The 24,116-nt window shown below is 41.5% G+C and overlaps 1 protein-coding gene across 1 annotated transcript in view; it reads left to right on the top strand.

Moving 5' to 3' along the window:
* The window catches only part of SORCS3 (sortilin related VPS10 domain containing receptor 3), a 663,735-nt gene that overhangs the window by 524,496 nt on the left and 115,123 nt on the right, over positions 1-24,116 (top strand). Inside the window, exon 8 of the mRNA XM_003408955.3 lies at positions 18,446-18,535. Within this exon, the coding sequence (XP_003409003.3) occupies positions 18,446-18,535 (90 nt within the window). The remainder of the gene's footprint in view (positions 1-18,445; positions 18,536-24,116) is intronic.

The raw sequence follows: 24,116 nt of genomic DNA, 5'->3' as shown, positions 1-24,116 counted from the left end.
AGACTCAAGATATGACCCCTGTGCTGTCTGAGCTCACAAAGGATGATAAAAGAGAACAATAATCCAGTTCCCATTTCATTTTTCCAATGTGAAGATCTTAACATCAGCACTGAATAGCTGGTGCTCTCCAAAACTTTTCCAAATGAGTATGAAAGGGAAACAGGGAGGTGTTGTCCCAGTCAAACTTTGTTTGACTCCAACCCTATCTCACTTACCTTTTACTTCTTGCCATTTGTTAGCTAATTTCTATATGTGTTTTGGAGGGATGGCTTCTCTAGGGACTTATTTGAGGACTCAGAGGAGCTATTCAACTGTAATCTAGTGAAATGTCCCCAACCACCTACACGGCCAAATCCCAACAAGTGTTTAACACCCTCTCTACTAAACCTTTTTTTTTTTTCTACTGAACCCAGTTGCCTGGATTATCCCTCATCGGGGGCTATTAAAGATAATTACGTTGTTGTAAAAACAAAAAGTGCTAATAATGAAGGCAGTTGGGCTGTTGACTGAGAAGGAGAATATTAAGCTCCATTCTCTCCCATTGCTATTCTAACCTAGGATATATATTTATTAATTTCATAATTTCAGCTATTAAATTTTTTTCATCTTCCTGCTTTTAATTCCATAACTAGCTAATGGAGTAAACAAACATTTTGGATTTCTGCAGGCAGCCTTAAGCATCTGATTCTGAAAGCCCTCTTGGTCAGCCAGAATAAGGGTTTTTTGAAATGTAATAGTGGCCGAGTCAGTGGCTAAAGAATTAAGTTGATTTTATTGAGAACCTACTATATATCCAGCACTGTGATAGGTTCTATCTGAGACAGAAGTATTCAGGCGTTCATTCATCTATTTAATAACCACTCATAGAAGACTTAGTACATTCCTATTACTGTTCTTGGTAAACAAGACTGACAAAGTGGTTGTCCTCATTTTGCATTCAGTCTAGATGAGGAGATAGGACTATTGGCCTGACACTCTCCATGGGCAGTGCTCAAAAGCATTTAAGAAAGTGCAAGGCTCCATGGAACAGACTGCTTCTTGGAGCAGGGGAGATCCAGGAACCATGGTACCGTCAGGGTAGTTCTGGAGAAGGCAGGGTTCAAGCTTGTTTTTAGAGGAGAGAATTGTTTTAAGGGATCTAACTTTAGGAGCCTCAGTGCAGGAGTCAGTGTAGATGGGGTGGGAAGATGGGCGGGCAGCGTTTTTGGGTTTTAAGTCTGGCCTCATGATTAGCTCCCTCAGTGACCTTGGGCCATCGCCTTTGGCCATCATTCTCTTTAATGAGATGATTGCATTACAAGAGGGGCTTTCAACCCTGTTGTTGCTGTTCTTAACAGTGGGAACTTCTTTCAGACACAATTGGTCAAGGAATTCCAAAATCTAGAACAGATGCAGGTGGAATCAGTCTGGCTCCCCCACCTACCAGCCTCTTCACCCCTTTTTGGGCACCATGAAGACGTCTCTGTATAACTCTAGAACTCTACAGAATGTAATTGGGAAATCAGTGGGCTGTATGACTCCAAAAATTCCCTTCTAACTTTAAAATTCCATAGAGCTGCTCACTCTGTAGGGCACACCATTCACTCAGACACAGAGAGAGACTATTATTCAGCAGTATTATCTCAACACATTTCTTCAATGTCAGAATCAAAATATGTATGTCTATATTTTTTGTATATAAATATAGAAATGATTTGCTTATTCCCCAAGAGAGTTGCCGTATCACTCCTTCCTTCATTCCACACACTTACACTGAGGGCACAATGTGGAGATAATACAGGGAATAAAAAGTAAAAGAAAAAAAGATTCTACTGTCACACAAATACCACAAGTGGGTGGCTTTAAAAAAAAAACAAATTTATTTTCTCATAGTTCTGGAGGCTAAAAGTCCAAATCAGGGTCTTGGCTGTGTCGATTCTTTCCTTGTTGGTAGCCCTGGACATCCCTTGGTTCCTTGGTGTTCCTTGGCTTGTGTGTCACCCCCAACTCCCATGTATGTCTTCTTGTCTCTTCTGGTCCTATTATAACTCAGAATAATTAGGTTTAGGATCCAACCTATACTGGTGTGACTTGGTTAACATAACGAAAGAAAAGCCCTGCATCCAAATAGAAACACATCCAAAGGCACTAGGGCCAGGAATTCAACACATATTTTGGGGAACACTGAACTCAGTCCATAACAGCTATGATCCATAGAGATCATGCAATATGTAAGAAATAAGTAAATAAGAAAGACACAGTCTTTGCCGTAGAAGGGTTTTTAGTCTAGTGTGGGAGAGAAATAATACATAAACAAAGCAATATATTAGAAAAATAATTACATACTGTAATAAGTCTATGTCTAAATAAAGAGAATTGTGAGAGACAGTAATAGCAGACAGGGTACTTCATTCATTCATTCAGTCTCTCAACAAATAACTTCTGGAGTCACTATCCACATAGCATGGTATACCACATTGGAGATATTGTAGCAAACAAAATAAACCCGAGTCCGTTTCTCATGGGCGCTTACAGTTTAGATGGATTCTCATTTCTAATAGTTATTAGAAGGCAAAGATAAAATGATATAGAAGCATAAATTAAAAAAAGTTGTATGTGTGTGTGTACAACATCCATTTTTGCTTTTGTTACTGGGACATATGGGTTTCATGGCCGTCGTGATTTCACAACAGGCGGATCCATGCACACTCTTCCCTTTTCCTTCCTAAGCTGGGAGTCAGAAGGTCTGAATAGAAATCAATTCCTGCAATTTATTTTTAACTTCTTTCTCCTTAGCCAGGATTGATTTTTATCTTTGTGATCAATGGCACAGAGAATAGCTCCATGGACCTAGCAGCTGTTCAAGCACTTGGTCTACTCGGCCCCGCACATATCGAACAGAACATTAGAAGCTGATTATGAAAGTAATAGAATGAAGATGTTTAAAGGACGGGCCTGATTACCCGTTTTCCTGGTAAAGAATGACTGCAGACGGGGGGCCACTCTACACAAGAACCCGGAGAACTGTAGCGATGGCAGGGTAGCAAGACACGCTGCCTGTCCCCAGTAGGTGGGACCTAGCCTGGTGAAGCAGAAGAGGAGGGAGGCATTGGAGACCGCTTGTCTGCCAACCTCTCTCCCTCCTTCCCTTCCTTCAGTCTTTCTTTTCTTCCTCTTGTTATTTCATCTTTTCTACACTAACTGTTATTAGATTTGGAACTACAAGCGAAACATCTGTTGCCAAAAAGAAAAAAAAAAAAATTGGCCTTTTCCTCTCTGTATTTCTTGGCCATTTTTTTAGTGGTCTGAATTTTTAATCTCCATTCTCTCTTCCTCCTTCTTTGTTTCCTTCTAATCCAGCTTGTCTATGATGGCACCATGAAATTAGCCACTTGCCACCTCTCCCTCCAGCCTATAACCTCTAGAGGTCAAGCAGGATTGCTTCCACTTTCTTCTCTGAAAAATGTTTTCTGAAGGGATGCACACCTTGTAATAACGTACAGTGGTAATTCCACGGAATGCAATCAGAATGGAGAGTCTGCCCTAACCAACCAAGGGCTGCCGTCTGATTCTCTGGAATAAAAGTTTACAGTTTTACTCCCTGCCCCAGGTGGTGGTTGCCTCCACATTGTGGTATGGAGAAATCATCAAAGTGCTCTTAATCTGATTGTGTTTATTATTTCCCTGTGCTCTTTAATTGTCTCTCAGGTGTTCTTTGTGTGGGGGGGGGAGGGGCAGATGGAAGTGGTGCCTTTCTTACTTCTCTGAAATACCTGACACAAGCCCTTGTAAAGTTGATTGAACATTATCCTTCTCCATAGGAAACACTATAATTCTCAGCGTTTGTTTTTCTTTTAAGATTTGTCCTCAGCTGCCTTCCACAGCTTTTACGTCCTGGCTAATTTTCTTTCTTATTAAATGATGTATTGGTCTGGGGAAACCAATTACATAAAATAGTAGCAACTAACATAAATTGACTGCCTAGTATGTGCTAGGCTTATGTATCAGTGCATTTAATTGTTAGGATGCCCTACGAGGTAAGTACTACTATTAGGTCCATTTCACAGAAAACCGAGGTACAGAGTGATTAAGTCATTTCCCAAGGTCACACAGCCAGGAAGCTTCAGAGCAGGGATTTGTAGTTACAGTTTGATACCACAGCCTTCTTTCCCAATCAGTGCACTGTTCTCTTTCTTAAACATGAAGGCATCACCACAGCTTAAACATTCTTGTTTGCCAAAGACAAACTGGCTGGGAACTGTGTCAGTGGCAGTGAAAAGCACAAAACTTTAACACAGAAGAATTGCTTGAAACGTGTTTGTTGAGGCATTGAATGACCACGGAAGAAACTGGCAGTGTAGCGTTTTAAGATATCGGAGCTGATCAAGACCTTCATGCTGAGGATACTGAGACCCAGGAAGTGAAGGAATGAAGAACACAGGGAATATGATATTGTTGAGTCCCTACTTGTGAAATGATGTCGGGCCTCGTGTTGTAAGTCTGGCTGTCTGTTTTACAGGTAAAATTGAGTCTGGGAACGGTTAAGTGCTTTCCTCAAGGACACGTAATACCCAGTCGGGGCTGGGAGGTTTAGACTCCATACTAGGCTTTAGTTACAGGGCTCTTTGTTAATTTTCTCAAGAGACCTAGGTACATAACCCAAACGGTGCTCAAAGATAAAATTCCTGGTAACCCAGTTCTACTCTTGGGAATCTTCTTAAAGCAAGACTTTGTTTCTGGTATGACACACCTCTGCAATGATAAGTAAATAAGCAAACAAATAAATAAGCAAGTAAAATCAGAATAAAATTATTGGGTGGTGTAGTATAGACTTTTTTTTTGAAGATATCAAGAAGAAATGAAGCAGAGTGTTTTTATTATGGAAACCCTGGTGACGTAGTGGTTAAGTACTATGGCTGCTAACCAAAAGGTCACAGTTCGAATCCACCAGGCGCTCCTTGGAAACTCCATGGGGCGGTTCTACTCTGTCCTATAGGGTTGCCATGAGTCGGACTCAATTCGCTGGCAACGGGTTTTTTTTTTTTTTTTTTTTGGTTTATATCATGTACCACATACCACAAAATTTAATAAAAAATCTATACCACCCACTTTTTCTTGTCATCCACATCCCCCCAAATATCTCTTCAGAACTAACAACCATTGACCCACCCTCTTGGCTTCCCATTCCTGCAACCTGTCCAGCATTGCTGGTGGTATTTTTCTTCCTTCAATGTCCACCCCCACCTCACCCCCTTTCCCTTTGTTATGTAGAACAGTTTGGACTTGTCCTGGTTTCTCTCCTCTTTCATTCTTGAATCTGTCATCAGGCTCAACAAATAAAATACCCTACAGTAGAGAGCCCACTCTCTCCATAAGGCAGCAGAAGTATAAATAACACCTATTTATGGAGGTCTAGCAGCAAAGTTTTTTTCTTTTTTTTTAGCAGCACAGTGGAAACCCTAGTGGTGTAGTGGTTAAGTGCTATGCCTGCTAACCAAATGGTCAGCAGTTTGAATCCACCAGGCACTCCTTGAAAACTCTTTAGGGCAGTTCTACTCTGCCCTGTAGGGTCGCTATGAGTCAGAATAAACTTGATGCCAACAGGTTTGGTTTTTTGTTTCGGGTGGTACAGTGGTTAAAGAGTTTGGCTGCTAACCAAAGGTCAACTGTTCAAAACCCTATAGGGTGGTTCTACTCTGCCCTATAGGGTCGCTATGAGTTGGAATTGCAACTTGATGGCAACATTTTTTTCTTTTATGTTACATGTTACATTGTGTGTGTATGTGTACACATGCATGTGTGTGTGACACTGTAGAGGCAAACATGGAGACAAACATGAGTTGAAATTCCAGCTCAGCCCTTTGCTAGCTGTGTGGCTTGGTCATCTCTCTGTCTTAGTCTTCTCACCTGTAAAATGGAGACAGGCTGAGTATAGGCTTTGCAGTGTTCAGCACCATGGTTTTTATTGTGGTTGTGGAGGGAGCATTCCAGAATAAGTTCAGTAAGCTGTTGTGACTCCAAGTAGGGAATTTCTCTCTGTTACAGCGTTTAGACTCCACTTCACTCAGAGTATCATGGATTTATCACTGCTCTCATATTGTCACTTACATGTTATCATCATATTTGTTAGGCTTACCTTCTCAAAAAGTTGCTAAACTCCATGCGGTCACAGCCCCATGACTCCCATGGTACCAGCTGGCCACAAGAGTGCTGAGTAAGCACTTGCTGATTGATCGATCAATGTAACACACAGTTGAATTGAGGCCAGTATCCATAATGAGATGTTTAAACATGATGAATGCTCAAGGAATGATGTGAATTTGGCTAGACCTTTAATTAATATGTGGATTCCGCAGTGGGTGGGGAAGAACATCTTGTAATCTGCTTTCCCATTTCCCACTGGAGAGCACTCTGTCTTATTGCCTCTGGTTTTCCACGTTGTGGTGTTGTCGACCACTGAAAGGACTATGTGATGTAAGATTACTACTCACTTATAAAAGCTCATGCAATTATCTCCCCTTTGTGTGTTTCGGGTTTCCGACTCAGGAATCACAGATGGAAGCAGTCTGGCAAAATGAAAAGAGCGTGGGATTACAAATCAGAAGTTTTGAGGTTGGCCTCACCATTTTGTAACAGGATGACCTGAAGGGGTCTGTCTGGGCTTTGAGTCCCTTAATTCTAAAATGGGGATATAATTAGGCCTTGTCTGGAGTGTTGTAGGGCAGGTGGTTAAGCATCGACTACTAACCAAAAGGTTGGCAGTTCAAATGCACCCAGTGGAAACTCAAAAGACAGGTCTAGCAATCTGTCTGAAAGAAAGGTCACAGCCTTGAAAACCCTATGGAGCAGTTCTACTCTGCACACATGGGATCTCCACGAGTCAGAGTCTACTCGACAGCAACAAACAACAATAACAACACAGTGCTCCACAGGTATGAGTCGTTATGACATGAAATTTGGTAAGTAGGAGGGTCTAAAGATGAGCAAGGCACATTATCTGCCCTCGAAAATGTTAAAGTACAGCAGGAGACATAAGATGTACTTACTTTATTTCAGGGCTCAAAAAAACCCCACAATTGCCATCAAGTCAATTCTGGCTCCTAGTGACCCTATAGGGCAGAGCAGAACTGCCCCACAGGGTTCCCAAGGCTGTAGTATTTGCAGAAGCAGACTGCCACATCATTCTCCCACGGGAATGGCTGGTGGGTTCGAACTGCCAACCTTTCAGTTAGTAGCAGAGCACTTAACCACTGCACCATCAGGGCCCCTTTCCTAATTCAGGATACCAGCTGTTAAGCTCCGGGGATCAAAGGATAAAAAAGTGAATTCCAACTGAGGCATGGAGAGGTGAAGCTTAATTGAGGCAAGCCACTGTGGAATTCCTGGATGCTGGAGCCTGTTGGTGATCTAGATCAGAATGAACTCTCCCAGGCAACTCGCCCTAAACCGGTCCTTCTTTGGAAGGTCTCTAGAGCAGGTACTTCAGGCTCACTCAGGGCTGCACAGTGTCATGGAAGTTGTTAGAATTCAGAGGCCCGAGTCCAAACCTAGCCTCTGCCACTTTAGACTTGAGTGACCTCATGCCTGTCAATGAACTTTTTTTGAGTTCCCTTTCCCTTATTGGAAAAGGAAGGCTGTATGTACTTTCTTCACAGGGTCATTGTGCAGAGCACAGTCTATATAATGTGGTGAGCACAGAGCCAGGCCCTCCAACAGTGATACTTCCACTGACGAAGGACAGGGGAGGCGTGGCACAGGGAGTAAGAATAGGGAAGCTCCAAAAAGTAGCAGTTGGCATTTCACAAATATTCATGGCTCTCTTGGGGAGGTGGCAATGTTGCCTGAAAAACAACTTGACAGATGGTTTAAATCCATCCATCCGTCCACTGCTGCCTCAAAATTCACTCATGAGGCATGCATACCCCATGCTGGCAAAGCTTTGCTATCATCTCTAGCTGCTAACACATATCTCCAAGGCGGTCTGGAAATCCTGTGTCCCAAAGAAACATCCTTGCTTTTCTAGAAAATTAATGATTCTGTTTGCCTTGCCCTTTCAGGATATTTAAAACACCCTGAAAATACCAGCACAATTAATCATTCTTTAAGCAGCTAGAGACATCTGCCATTCATCCTCTGTGGGTATAGACCGTTCTATTCTACTATCTAGCTCCACTCATTCATTTTCTGCTGCTTTTTCTCTCATTCCTTATTGTCTCTAGCCCTTCAGCCTGTAGGTAGCTGTACCCTCACTGATACATTATAAATCTCCACACGATCAACATTGTTGTTGTTGTTGTTGTTAGCTGCCACCTGGTTGACCCCCAACTCATAGCAACCCTGTGCACAATGGCAGAAAACATTGCCTGGTCTTGTGCTATCCCCGTGATCAGTTGTAGATTGGACTATTGTGATCCATAGGATTTTCAGTGGCAGAGTTTCAGAAATAGATAACCAAGCCTTACTTCCTAGTACATCTTAGCCTGAAAGCTCTGCTGAAACCTGTTCAGCATCAAAGCAACAGGCAGTCTACTGCTGACCTGTGCGTGGTTGGTGCACATGAGGTACACTGGCCAGGAATTGAATTCTACCACTGAACCACCACCCCCTGCTCCCCACCAACACACACACACACACGCACACACACACACACACAATCAATATAGTGGGTATATCTAGATTATCAGCTCAATTTTCAATTAAAACATTTCTAAAAGCTTTGGGTTCCTGGCTACATACCACAGTGCTATCATAATAATCATTATATTTGTAGAGCACTTTACAGTTACATGAAAGCATTTTATTATCTTACCTCATTATTTCTTATAAGAACCTATGAGAGAAAGTTGGATATTATTAGTTCTACTTTTATAGAAGAATAACCCTAACACTCCAAGAGATTAGTTAACTTGCCTAAAATTGCATTTTTAATCAATGATGGAGCTACATCTAGAATCATAAATCTTACAAATACCAGAACCTTCTATATACCTTTTCCCATTGCTGTCCTCTTCCGCCATTGTTTTTGTTTCTGAAATTCCAGCATACTGTAGAAAGGACAGAGACTAGTGTCTGGTTTGGGAAGATTTCAGTCAATTTATTGATCTCATTATGTCCACCCGTATAAAGAACATGGGCTATGTGATATCTCAAACCAGCAAGAAAACTTATGTATATGTAGGAAGACTATATAAGCTAGACTCTTACAATATCTTCCCTAATCCCCTCTCCATTCCTTCTTTTACAAAAGCATATCAAACCAAAGTCCACAGGAACAGAGTCACTTTTGAGAGAGTAAGGGGGTGTTTTGATAGCAAGTTTTAACGTTTCCTTTCAGAGGTCCCATGATTAGTGCTTTCTTTATTGTGAATCTCAGGAATCCTGATCTAGAACATTCCAAGGAGTCTGCCTCCTGGTTTTAGCTATTATTATATTATTTAGGAGTGTCCATGTTCTCCAAAATTTTGGATTCCACAGTCAATTAGAATTCATACTTGAGTTTGTTGTTGTTGTCGTTTCTCTGCCTATATTATCTTTGCCTTTCTACACCCAAAGAACTGGGAGAGGAGAGGCAAAGAGCTTCCATTTTGAAGAGTCAGGTAGGTATCTCAAAAATGTCTTCCCCTCCCTCTAAGCCATAAAAACCAGGATACAAGCCTCAAAGCTGCATATATAAACTGTGAGCATGGCCAGTCTTCTTAACATTGCCAAGATGTTACATCTGTGTAGGCATCTGTGCCTCTAGTTCAGTGGGGCTAGCAATATGCATTGAGTACTTACTAAACACCAGGAGCAGGGCTAAAGCTCTTTATATGCTATATTGTAGTTAATGCTCATGATAACACGTCAGTAGGTAGTATTAATATCTTCATTTCCAGAAGTGAAATTAGGAAGGTTAAATTACTTGATCGAAGTTACCAAACCAGCAAGGGACAGAGACAGGATTCAAACCCAGGTCTGGAGTTCCAACCAAAGTGCTACTGTGCTTAGAAGAAAGAGGAAGAGTCCCATCTGAAATGATGCTGTTGAGCACTCATCAAGTCCAGGCCCTTTACTGTGTTTGCAGGAACAGTTTCAGCAAGTCAGGCATATTAATTCTTCTTACGTCATCTTGGTCAAGACACAAACTCTTTGTGTAGTGCTCTTTTGACTCTCCACTTTTCCTCTACAGAAAACGCTATTGGCATAGTGGTTAAGTGCTACGGTTGCTAACCAAAAGTTGGGCAGTTCGAATTCACCAGGCGCTCCTTGGAAACTCTATGGGGGCAGTTCTACTGTGTCCTATAGGGTCGCTATGAGTCGGAAGTGACTCGACGGCAATGGGGTTTTTCCTCTACTAAAGTTCCCAATAGGCAGTGAAGGCTCCAAGAAGTTGCTGGGCAGGGCTGGCAAAGGTGGTAGTTGCTTTGTGAGTATTTTTCGGCAAGTAAGTATGCTGGCAACCTCAGTATACGTTTTTCCCTCCAGTACCTTCCCTTCGCTACACGCATGCGTGCACGCACACACATACACACACACGTAGAGCAATATTTACTTCAGTGTCAACTATCTTATCTCAAATCAATTCTTGGCAAAGCTATTTTGGGGCTATTATATACAGCCCCAATAAAATATTTTATGTGCAAATCTCTTTTCAAAGGAGGCTCAGACTCAGTGTGATCCCCATGTGTTAGATAATAGACCCACCCTTTCTAGACACAGGCAGATAAAACTACATTTGGCAATAATATCACAGAGCCTCCAGGACATAAAATGAGCAAACCGCAGTTTGATAAACACTAAATTCAAAATCAGACTGTCTAGCCGAGGCGACAACTTGCTCATAGGTTGTCTTGCTGTTCCAAATGTACCAGTTTTGATTCAGACACAGAGGGTGTTACCTTAGCAAAGCACTTTTGGAAAATGACCTCAAAATGGCAGCGGTGACATACCTGCCATGAAGTAGCCCCTGGGGCGAGCCTGATACTTCTGGCAACTTCCTGAGAAGACCTGTGGCTGTTTATTGACTCTTAGGGCTCAGTAGCCAGAAGCCTGTTTCTTTGTTCTTAAAAGAGAAATGTGATCTTTGAAGGAATTATGTAGGTGGAGAGGGAGAGAAAGGCCTAACAACTTGAAGATTTATTTTAAATAATATGAATAGAATTAATGAGCAAAGAAATTGGAAAAGTTAATTGTGCATCTTAACAGCTCAGCTTTTCCCTTTTGTTTCTTTAAGGAGGAGGAAAAATGTGGATGCCACGTGGGAAGTAACTAATGCCTGCCTATAAAGGTGGTCATTTCTCTTGGCTCAGACAAATTATTCACATCATATTGGACTCAGCAAGGTCTTCCAGCTGGAAGAGCTTCTAAATGCCACTTCCTATGATGATAACAACTCTTTTATAAGCCAATTTTATTTCCGTTATGGTTCTTCTTATTCACAAATTCCAATACCAGCACCATTCACTCCCAAGCAACAATAAAAAAACACCCAGTGCCATCGATAGAGCATTGATTTCTCAGGGCTGGGCAATCAAGCAGGAACCCTCATGTAGAAACATCTGCCTTGTTGGTGGGCGTTTTATCTGGGAAATTGGAAGTTCATTGGCAAGGGATATAGTCCTCTACACAGAAAGGCAACTAGGGGAGGGATCAAGCTGGAGCTCATCTGAGTGTGATTTGGAGTTCTTCTCCAGCATCAGCCTAAAGCTTCTGACCAGCATACACTTTGAGTCAGATAAACTTGGGTTCAAATTCTAACTCCATCATTTACTAGCTGTTATGTCTTTAAGTATGTTATAGAACTTCTCTATGCCTCAGTTTCCTCGTCTAAACGTAAAATAGATGGCTAGGATGTATAGAGACAAGTGCTTGGCCTAGAGTAAATGATCAAAAAAAAGTTTTGTGTTATTAATGTTTTTAACTTGTAAGGTCCTAGTAATATTATTAACAACAATAATATTGATAGTTGTTGTTACGTGCGTTGAGTCAAGTTTTGACTTATAGTAATCCCATGTGACAGAGTAGAACTTCCCCCTAGGGTTTTCTAGGCCATAAATTTTATGGGAGCAGATTGCTAGGTCTTTCTCCAACAGAGCCACTGAGTGAGTGTGAACCTTCAAACCTTGGGTTAGCAGCTGAGTGCTTAACCGTTGCACCACTAGGGCTCCTAATATTGATAGTAATACTTACTATTGTTGATATTAAAAATATGAATGTGAAGTACTCAACCCATAATGTTGTTGTTAGGCGCTGCCGAGTCAGTTTCAACTCATAGTAACCCTGTGTACATCAGAAAGAAACACTGTCCGGTCCTATGCCATCCTCACAGTCCTTGTTATGCTTGAGCCAATTGTTGCAGCCAATGTGTCAGTCCATCTTGTTGACGGTCTTCCTCTCTTTCATTGACCCTCCACTTTACCAAGCAAGATGCCCTTCTCCAGGGACTGGTCCCTCCTGATAAGCATGTTGAAAGTATGTGAGATGAAGTCACCAGCCTTGCCTCTGAGGAGCATTCAGGCTGTGCTTCTTCCAAGACAGATTGGTTCATTCTTTTGGCAGTCCATGGTATATTCAATATTCTTCACCAACACCACAATTCAAAGGCGCCAGTTCTTCGCCCTTACTTATTCATGATAAAAAAAAAAAAAAAAATTCATGATAGACACTTAAAAATGCTATTTTCTGCCTCTCTCCTCAAATTACCGTATGCTCACTTAAAAATTCTAGACATGTGACAAGTTTGCTCCCATCTACAGCAGAAACAGGACCAACTGTTAAATCCCCAGAGGAGAATAGGAAATGACTCAAGGCCCTTGGTTCCATTTTGGGGATAGATTTCTTTCTCTCCTCCAAGGCAAGTCATCATCTAGAAGCAAGGAGAAATGAAAAACTAAAGGATATGTCAGGTTAGGCTTGGTCACGGCAAGAGCGAGAACAAGTCAGAAGAGACAGATGTGTTTAATGGCCAAATGCATTTGTCCAAAGGAATCATTTTCATTGGCCAGGAGCCCAATTAAACCTGTAAAATGGAAATCCTGAAAATTAGATGAATGAGTCAGTCATTAGTAAGGAAAAGACCCAGCTAATTCTGTGGTTAGCATGACAGATGGGCCCAGAGCAAATAATTGGATGACATTCATCAAATGTAAAATAAAAGGTGTCACTGAAAGGGAAAGTGATAATAATCTCTGGGATTTACAATGCCAGCAAATTTGCTTGTAAGGAAGAGAAAAGTTCATCAAAATAGATTAACAGTTTCTAAACTTTATTTCTTCCTTTCATGTTTGCCAAAAAGCCACACAAATAATAGTGGAGAGGTAGCAACTGCATCAGCCTGGTATTCACCCCAACATTGTGAGGTCTCAACTCCCGAGGGGGCATGCTATGCCTTCTATTTGGAAATAAGTTCCTTTGACCAACCAGCAACTGGGCAGGAATGGAGAGTTCTTCTCTACATCTGTGTTTTAGACCCTGAGCAGTGGAGAAGCTCAAAGTCTCTCTGGCTGAGCCAGTTAACCCAAAAGATCAGTTATTCAGTTAATCAGGAAATATTGACCCACTTCTCTGGGTCTGAGTCTACAGGGCATGCTTATCTGGTTAAGGGCACAGGTATAGACTGGGATCAGAAAGCTCAGGTTCGTATTCTGGGTGCGACAAAGGCTATATGACGCTGGGCAAGATCTCTCTCAGTCTCAATGTTCCGATCCATCAAGGATGGGTATTAATGATATATACTGAGATATATATCACAGAATGAAATGAGGCATGGTTTATAAACTGCTTGTAGTATTTCCCATGTTATAGGCAATCATTGCAGGGATCTATTAGTTATTATTTCTCTTCTTTTTATTATCTCCTCTCTTCTAAGGAAAAAAAAAGGAGTAATAATAACTAATAGATCCCTGCAATGATTGCCTATAACATGGGAAATACTATGATAAGCAGTTTATAAACCACACTTCATTTAATTCTGTGATATACATCTCAGTATATATCATTAATACCCCTACATTATGGACGAGAACATTGAGACCAAGAGAGATCAAATAACTTGTCTAACATATCTCCTCTCTTCTAAGAGGAGCCCTGGTAGTGTAGTGGTTAAGAGTTCAGCTGCTAACCAAAAGGTCAGCAGTTTGAATCCAGCAGCTGCTCCTTGGAAACCCTATGGGCAGTTCTCTGCACTGTAGGGTCACTGTGGGTCAGAATCGACTTGACGGCAATGGGTTTGGTTTGGTTTTTGGTCTCTTCTAAGAAGGCGTCAATGTTAGATGCAGCATCAATGTCATAACAGATTTTCTGGGAATAGGGAGAAGCATAAACATATATATACATGCCAATTACAGAGGTTTGTTTTTTTTTTAATGTTTTTAAAAAAGGCTTTAAAGAATAAAAAGATGTATTTTTGTTGCAGCGAGGTGAGTGAGACACATTGTGGACTCTTTCTAGTTGATCACAGGGGAGGAGTGTGGGCTGCGAGCCAAACTTTCCTAGGATCACATTTGTCTTATCTTGAACAAGTCCTTCAATGCCTCTCAGCCTCTATAGGGATGTCATGAGGATTAAACCAAATAATTTATAAAAGGGTTTCATGCAGTCTGGAGCATGATATATGAACTCAATAAATGCCAGCTTTATCATTATTTTTATTATTATGTATCCACTAATCACCTGCTATGAGACCAGCACTGCCTAGGAACCAAGGAGCTTACAACTTTGTAACAAGACACAGAGGAATAATTATAGGAATATGTGTATTACAAGAATAAACTTTGAAAGTACTGCAGAAATGGAAAGAATAAAGTTCAGGAGTTGAGAAGAGAGAAATTTTAGGGAATTGGTGGCATCCAAAAAACCCATCCATCAATTCATGGGACTTACACTAAGGCTGAAAATATCAATTAGATTTTGACAGATGCAAAGGGGGCACAAGGAACAGACAAAGGAACAGAGGACAAAGGAACAGAGCAGGAGCCAGTTTGATATCTTTGGGGACTACTGATGATATCAGAGGTGCTCAGAGAACCTCTGGACTTCTTGGACTTCATATAGCCCCTTAATATTTTGAATCACTCCGCAACGCATCTGAAGTATAATTTCCATTTGCATCGTGATCTGAAGCACAAATCCTCCCAGGTTGTATACATGTGCAAGTGTGTGTGTGTGTGTAAGAGAAAGAGAGAGAGAGAGAGATTCTGTGGTTGTGTGGGCTATAGTAGGCATAACTGGACTGAGTTGCCAATGTTATGGGGCCCATCAGTCTATCAAGGGGACTGCTCTGTTCTTTTTCTTTATCCTTCAGTGATTTGGAAACCCCGGTGTGTTCAGCCTTGCCCTGTGATGCCAATAAGAGGCCTGGCTGTGCTGCCATGTGGTTCCCTATGGAGGCCACTGGGGTCTTCTAAGGCCGCTGTGGTCTTCTAAGGAGAAAAAAAAAAAAAGGAGAAGCTTCTTTTAATTGCTGATCTCTGGCCAGCATCCAGTGAAGGGACTTGCTTTTTCTGAAATCTGTTGACTTCCCCAAGGGCATATTTGGTGAGGTTTAGGTGTTCTATAGAGATCTGGCTTTTTTAAGCATATGATGGGTGATCAGAGGAAATATTTTGGTGTTTAAAAACTTTATCATGGGGGTTTGAAGGATTAGGACTATAGTCTTGTGGAACATCTCAGTCAATTAGCATAATATAGTTCATAAAGTTATATTCTACATCCTAGTTTGGTAAGTAGTGTCTGGTGTCTTAAAAGCTTGCGAGTGGCCATCTAAGATACAACTATTGGTCTCTACTCATCCAGAGCAAAAGAGAAAGAAGGAAACCAAAGACTAAATGAAAAGAAAAAAACTAGACTATAGGACGCATGGTCTGCACAAACCATGTTCTCTTCTACTGTGAGATCATAAAAACTAGATGGGCCTGGCTACCACTACCAACCACTCTGATCAGGGTTATCATAGATGGACTCTGATAGAAAGAGAGAAAAATGTGGAACAGAACCTCAGATTCCTAAAAAACAAACAAACAACAACACACTGGATGGGATGAGACTGGAGGACTCCCCAAGACAATTGCCCTGATTTACTCTTCAAATCTTGAACTAAAACTTAATGATTCAACTTGAGGCTAAATAACAGAGTGGCTCTCAAAATAATGAATATCACCTGTAAGTACTGTGCTCCTTAAAAAAAAAATCCCCTATATGAGACCAAACAGTCAATAATTACTTTAAAACAAAGATGAGAATGTAGGGCGGGGGGGAGGAGAGCAGGGCAACTCGATTACTGCAAATGGAACAACCAGAATGGAAATAATAAGATTGTTCACACATTATGAAGAATGTAACCATTGTCACTGAAAATTTGTGTAGAAATTGTTGAATGGGAACCTAAACTCTGTGTAAATCTTCACCAAAAACACAGTAAAATATTATTATTAAAAAGAAAAAAAACTTTGTGGTTAACGGAACTGTTTCAGGACTAGATAGAGGTAATGGTCGCACAACACTGTGAATGTACTAAATGCCACTGATTTGTACACTTTAAAATGGTTAATATTATGTATATTTCACCTCAATTAAAAAAAAAAAACTTTATCATCACTGTAAACACAAGATTCAGGAAGGTCACAAAGGGACTGGGAGGGAGAGGCGTATGTAAATTGTTGTTAATGGTTTGATTCTGTGGCACTCAAAAGTGTGATCCCCAGACCATACATAGCAACAGTATCACCGGGAAACTTGGTAGAGATGCCAGTTCTTGGGCCCTACCCTAGGTCTGTCAACTCAGAAACTCTCGGGGTGAGACCCAATAGTCTGAGTTTTAACAAGCTTTCCAGGTGAGTCTGATGCATGCTAAAGTTTATAAAATACTGAAGTAGTTCCTGGGTTACCAGGTGTGTTTACATGTATTCCTTCTATAATTGAAAATAAAAACCAAAATTAAATGAAAAATAAATAAATAGGGCCATGCAAGGACTAATACTTACTGTGTGTCAAGAACCTAGGTTTATATTTTAATGTGCTTTTGAGATGCACTTAACAAAGAAAACAAACCGAAAAGAAAAAACAAAAGATTTCTCAGCAACTCATTGTATGTCAACACTCTACATCTCAGCCAATATGGAAAAATATAGATTTAGAACAGGTGTCTTATTAAAAAAAAAAAAAAATCCTGAAATACAAGACGAGAATGATTCTAATTGGAAAATAGAGACCTAGGGATGGTGCTGAACATCAGGGAGAAAGCCAGTCTCCTCTCCTGGTTCAGAGCCGAAGCCTTGGCACCAACTGTTTTCCAAGGTTCTGCCTTCGTGCTGACTCTGACATCTGCTCTACCTGGCAGCTTGTGGTGCCTGCTTTGTGGGCTTCCAATCTGTGCAGTGCAGGGAGAAGCCCTGGGAGATGCTATCGCTCAGAATGAGGATTGGTGGGTGGATTTCAATAGAGATGTTAGACCCCTCGACCTCCCAGCAGCTGCTGTGGACGGGAGCCAACTTCGGCCTGGAGCGAGAAGACTGGCCCACCTCCAGCCTGGGCTAGGGCCTCAGTGAGAATGGAGCATGTGTCTCCACGTAATTGCTCCCTCAGAACAGCAGCCTGGTTACTATTGTTGTCCTGCTATTTTCTCTGAACAGGCCATGTTGTCTTCTCCTGTGAATATTAATTTCCCCCGAGTTAGGATAATTGGGCCGAGAGCAGCCATCTGCAGAGCTCTGCCATGTTGGCAGGGCTTCTGGCAAGCCCAGGCCAGCGGACCATTTCCTGGAGTGGTTTTCAGGCTCCTCTATAAATCTGTCCTTTCCCATGTGAGGTTACAGAGCTTGCCTGTGACCTGCTAGCCATGAAATAGTGGAGCTGGGACTCAAACCCAGGATTTCTGAATTTCAAATCTTGGGTTTTTTTCCTCTGATCTTTGATAACTTTTAGTAAGTTGCACATGGAAAGACTCAGTAAATACCTACTCAATGCACAATTTGTAAATATGAAGGAAAAAAATGTGTTCTCAGGCCAGAAGTGAAATTAAATTGCCACAAAATGAGAACTCAGAGCAGTAGTAATTACTCAGATTCAGAGGAAAATATCTTTGATAAGATTGTCTTGGTTGCAACAGATTAATAAAAAAAATTTTTTTTAAGGCAGAATAAATAGATCATGGGTGTAGCCCACATCAACAGCTTCTCTGTTCTCATTCATTTGAAAATGTTTATTAGTTGTGTACCATATGCAAAGTACAGTGAACAAATACAGAGTTCCTGCTCTCACAGAGCATGCCGGCCGGTGGGAAAGACTCTTGTAATTGGCCATTTATTATCTAAGTGTCATGACAAGGGAACAGTTCTTCGTTCCATGAGATTGAAAGCTCAAAGCAGCAAGGGATTGGCTTTAAAAGGTAGTCACAAACCTATTGTGGTTGTTGAAGGAGAGGCCAGTACTTGCCAGTTTGTATCATGGGCTGTGACCTATCTCATTTCTTTGTGTTTCCCCCATGATCCAGGTAACAACTGGTGGAAGAGCCAGCTACTACGTGTCCTATCGAAGAGAAGCCTTTGCTCAGATAAAGCTGCCCAAGTATTCTCTGCCGAAGGTACGGCACTACCTGTAGTCCCAAGTCCTGCCAGACAAAGTGAGGGTTGGGGAGGTTGCCTTGTTGAGCTGCAGAGTGGTTTGATCCCTGGCCAGGAGGACTGCTGGCATTCAACCTGACTTATTGCTGTGGAGTTTGGCCTCTGCTGATGGTGCTGAACCTGGGCTTTGTATCCAGCTCTCAGCAGGGTACCCAGACAAGAGCTTTGATTTCCTGGGACTCAAATATCTGGTATAACCTTGGGTCATTTCCCAGGGGAGGTAGTGAAAGGAGAACTAGCTTTGGAATCTTTTCTCAGGACCCCTCCCTTTGGCAAGGGTCTTCCTGCCAAATAGAGGGCCAAACTTGCAGTGGTACAGGCGGGAGCACAGACGTTCTCTGTGGGGATGTCTGAAAGTGCACAGGTGAGTCTGTTGGTTTTCTTGCTTCTCTCTACATTTCAGGGCTAAATATAAATACACAATCTCTGCTTTTGCCACCTTCCCTGAGTAATTTAAAAAGGAAAATTTACTATAAAGTTAATAGTAAATGATAGAATTTTAACTCTTCTGTTGGAAAATCATGAAAACCTGGAAAGCCTGGTGGTATAGAGGTTAAGAGCTACAGCTGCTAACCAAAAGGTTGCCAGTTCAAATCCACCAGTGGCTCCTTGGAAGCTCTATGGGGCAGCACTATGTCCTATAGGGTCACTATGAGTTGGAATCGACTCAGTGGCAATGAATTTTGGTTGGAAAATCATGACACTTACTCTGTGAACACCATCCCTTGTGCACATTAGCTTCTGCTGGGAGATGGATCTTAGAGCCTTAAAGTAAACATGGATGGGATATAATTGCATCACCTAATGAAATTCCGAGCAGCAAGGTCTCAGGATGGACACATATCAGGGCTGATGTTGCAAAGATTTGGGTCTCTAAACTGGTGCTAAGGCATGTTGTGAAAGGCTCAGTACAAAAGTGGGAGGAATTATGAGAAGGTGGGCAGTTGTCTGTGCCCTAGGTGTTTTTATTCATTTAGTTATTCATACATACATTTTTTCACTCATTCATTTGTTCCTTCTTTTATTCAGCCATCTAAATACCCTTTCTTCCATTCAAGTTCTTACTATGTCAGGCACTGAACTAAGCTCTGTGGGTACAATAGTGAATAAGATACAGATGGCCCCTACCTTCATGGAGATTATATTCTGGCAGAGAAGAGAGACACTGAACAAGTATTGTAGGTGTAGGAGTATTATAGGCATAGATGTTCAAGGGCTATTGGGACATAAAAGATGGAGCTATCCAAATATGGGTAGTGAGGACCAGTTTCCTAAAAAAAGTGATATTTAAGCTGAGACAAGAAAGATGGGGAGTTAACATGGCATACAGAAGGTGGGGGCCTGATAGAAAACACATGCACAGGCCCTGTTTCAAGAGAAAGCATGGTTCTTTCAACAAACTGGGGGAAAAAGAACTCTAGAGATTAGATTGCAGAGACTGAGGTGGATAGAGGCTGGTGAGGTGGGCTGGGACCATATCAAGTAGCTTCAGAGGTCCTGGGAGGCAATTTCTTGTTTTCTCTACTCTCTTTGCCGTTGGCTTTTATGGGACCATTGTATAGGATTGTGGTTATAGGGTGCTCCCATCAGCATACTGTAAACTCAAGGAGGAAAGAGGTATTCCAGCTTGGAGAGGACAAGGAATGAGCAAATCATAGTCATGTTCTTTCTAAAGGGGAGTGTCTCCTCACAGTAACATGCCCATGCATTGGCCCAGAAGCATTTCAGGAACCTGATATATGGGCCCAGATTACAAGAAAATGCTTCAATAACAGCAAAGTGTTTTCACCATTGTTCACCTAGGAAGTCAAAAGATTTTGGTTTTCAAAAAGCAACTGAGTCTCTCAAATTAATGGTTTTGATCAACAGAGAGGAAGTGTTATTTATAATTATTTATCCCTCCCTAAAAATGCATGTGGGGTTATGCATGACATTTTGCAAATACCGTGTTTAGTAAAGTCTCAGTCAGAATTGATTCTTATAGTATTTTCCCTCCTTCAGTTTCTCACTTCATCACCAACCAGATTTCCAAATTTCTCCTTGAGTGTTCTCAAGACCAGCAAGAATGTCTGAGTAAGGGGTTGACATATCCTTTGAAGTTAGATTAAGGCAGCAAGATTAAAGAAATAAGTTTTTTATTGTTCAGATCCCAATTTTTAATTAATAATGCTTTTCTTTGTTCTTGAAGACTTCATGTTCTGCTTGTTCTTGATTGACCTTTATTCCACTGTAAGACCTATTTGGAGAGAGGTGTCATAGTTCAGAATTTTTCAAAGAGGGGCTCCCAAGACTATATGCACTGAAATGATCTGATGGGCTTGTTCAAATGGTAGAATCCAAGGTTTCATACCAGACATACTGAATCAGAATAGCAGGTGATAGGACCCATGGGTCTGTGTGTTATTAAGACCTCAAGGTTATTTTGATGGACACTGAAGTTTTATCCCCAATTAGGTATTTCTCAGATAGACATCCCAGCATCCTAGATACTAGGGAGCAGTCTCACATCCCTAAGTCTATAGTCCCTGTTCACTAGGTGAGAGAGCCTGAGGGTAGCACTAACCTAATTTGCACTCACAGCAAACCTGTCTGCCTCTCCTCCTGACTATGCACCAGTGTTTTAAGTTGTTTTTTCCACTTCTTGTACATTAGTTTAGTCTAAAATAACTTAGCTCACTCATTTTTATGGCCAAAACATCTGGGGAAAGCCAGGCATTTCTGTTGCATTTTTAACAGGATAAGTGAATTTAATCTGTATTTCCTGCAGCTGCTGTTTCCCCTCCTACAGAGTTTTGGGGAATTCATTCCACACCAATTCAACACAATCTCATCACATGATTTTTAAGAGTAAGTCTCATTTCCATTTTCAAGCAGCTCAGCAGGAACCTGTAGTTCTACAAGGAGTGTAAGCACAAATGAACAAGTAAGGTCTCAAGGTGATCTGGAGGGTTCAGGGCCACATGGTGAGATTTGACAGAGAATTTCCAGTATAACGATCCAGAACTTGTTCTCCCACTTCTCCCGTCTCCCAATCGTCCGAATCAAATGAACGTCCAGTCCAATCCAGGTCAGCTGCCATGAGTCAGTTCCAACTCATCCTGTCACCATTTGTTTCAGAGTAAGGCTTTGCTCCATGGAGTATTCAGTGGCTGGTTTTTTAGAAGTAGACTGCCAGACCTTTCTCCATAGGCACCTCTTGGTGAATTCAAACCCTAAGCTTTCAGTTAGCAGCTGAACACATTAACTGTTTCCATCTCCCAGGGACTCCTTATAGACATTGCTACTTCCTTTTACTTGTTGAAACCATTTCTGGAAAAAGTAGGTCAAATAAAGGCTCAAACCAGTCTGGTCATTTGCTTACTTGGCGCTCCTATGGCTATTGCCCATGCCCCTATTATCAGTGCTTCCCACTGTAGTGCCAAGGGTTCATCACCTTCTGCTATCTTGGGATGCTGTTACTTCTTGGCATATACACCTGTTTTTTAGTTATACATCTTTCAGCTACTCCCATCTTGTCAAATGTTGATGCGTGTCAAAACGCTCCCCTGACAGTGTCAGTTCCCTAGGTAAGTGCTTGAATGTCTAATAATCTTTATACAGTGCTTAACGATACATGCAAACTGACTTTTCTAAACTATTTTGAATTGTGGACTGCTAGATTTGATTTTAGAAATTGCCCAGTTCAGGATTACAAATGAAAGTGACTTCAGGTGCCAGGAAGTTAACGTTAGTATGTAAGTGGCAGATCTAAGATCATGTGGGTATGTAGAGCTGAGATGCCAGTGAGTGCTGGCTCCACCTAAAAGACCACAGATTCAAGTATTCAGTATAGGCTGTGGTGAAAGTAGACAACAGCCCCTGATCTGTTGCCCTCGAGTTAATACCGACTCATAGCAACCCCATAGGACAGAGTAGAACTGCCCCATAGGGTTTCCAAGGAGCGGCTGGTGGGTTCAAACTGCCACCCTTTGGGTTAGCAGCCCAGCTCTTAACCACTGCACCACCAGGGCTCTATCCCTGATCTAGAGGCTATAAAAATAAAATAAAATAAAACCTCTTGCTGTTGAGTCAACTCTAACTCATAGGAACCGTATAGGACAGAGTAGAACTGCCCCATAGGGTTTCCAAGAAGTGGCTGATGGATTCAAACCGCTGACCTTTTGGTTTTCAGCCTAGTCTTAACCGTTTATCCTAATAATTAGAAGCTCAGGCAGTAGAGTCAGAGTTTTAAAACCTGACATTGCTAAGTAACCTGAAGCAAGTTGCTGAAGACCTGTGTGCTCTACTTTACTTTTCAGTTGTTGTTGGTAGGTGCCGTTGAGTCGGTTCTGACTCGTAGCAATCCTATGTCCAGCAGAAACAAAGCACTGCCTGGTTCTGCGCCATCCTCACAGTCGTCGTTATGTTTGAGCCTATTGTTGCAGCCACTGTGTCAATCTATCTTGTTGAGGGTCTTCCCCTTTTTTGCTGACCTTCTACTGTACCAAGCATGATGTCCTTCTCCAGAGACTGGTCCCTCCTGATAACGTGACCAAAGTAAGTGAGCTGAAGTCTTGCCATCCTCACTTCCAAGGAGCACCCTGACTGTATTTTTTCCAAGACAGACTTGTTCGTTCCTTTGGCAGTCCATGGTATATTCAGTATTCTTTGTCAACACCATAATTCAAAGGCATTGATTCTTTGGTCTTCCTTATTCATTGTCCAGCTCTCACATGCATATGAGGTGATCGGGAACACCATGGCTTGGGTCAGACGCACCTTAGTCTTTAAGGTGACATCTTTGATTTTCAACCATTTAAAGAGGTCTTTTGCAGCACATTTGCCTAGGGCAGTATGTCGTTTAATTTCCTGACTGCTGCTTCCATGATTGTTGATTGTGGATCCAAGTAAAATGAAATCCTTAACAACATCAATCTTTTCTCCATTTATCATGATGTTTATTGGTCCGGTTGTAAGGATTTTCTTTTTTTAAAAACATTGAGGTGTAATCCTTGCTGAAGTCTGTAGTCTTTGATCTTGAACAATAAGTGCTTCAAGTCTTCTTCACTTTCACCAAGCCAGGTTGTGAATGAGTCTTCTACCAATCCTGTTGGCACATTCTTCTTCATACAGTCCAGCTTCTCAGATTATTTCCTCAGCATACAGATTGAATAAGTATGGTGAAAGGATACAACCCCAATGCACAGTTTTTCTGATTTTAAACCCCTTGTTCTGTGCAAACGACTGCTTCTTGGTCTATGTTTAGGTTCCACGTTAGCACCATTAAGTGTTGAGTTCCCATTCTTTGCACTGTTATCCATAATTTGCTATGATCCACGCAGTCAAGTGCCTTTCCATGGTAAAATTTCAATAAAATGGCAATAATCATACTACCTCCATCATAGGGTTATTTTGATTTTTGATTGATATAACACATTTAGATGACTGAGAATAGTACCTAAGTATTAGCTACTTATACTGCTAGCCCAATCTTCAATTTTTATATGGAAAAATTGAAGTCTAAGGATACTAACTCATTCAAATCATGCAGGTGGCTTATCC

This window comes from Loxodonta africana, chromosome 16 (assembly GCF_030014295.1).
Source record: "Loxodonta africana isolate mLoxAfr1 chromosome 16, mLoxAfr1.hap2, whole genome shotgun sequence".
NCBI classification, from domain to species: Eukaryota; Metazoa; Chordata; class Mammalia; order Proboscidea; family Elephantidae; genus Loxodonta; species Loxodonta africana.
This window is presented reverse-complemented; position numbering and strand designations above follow the sequence as displayed.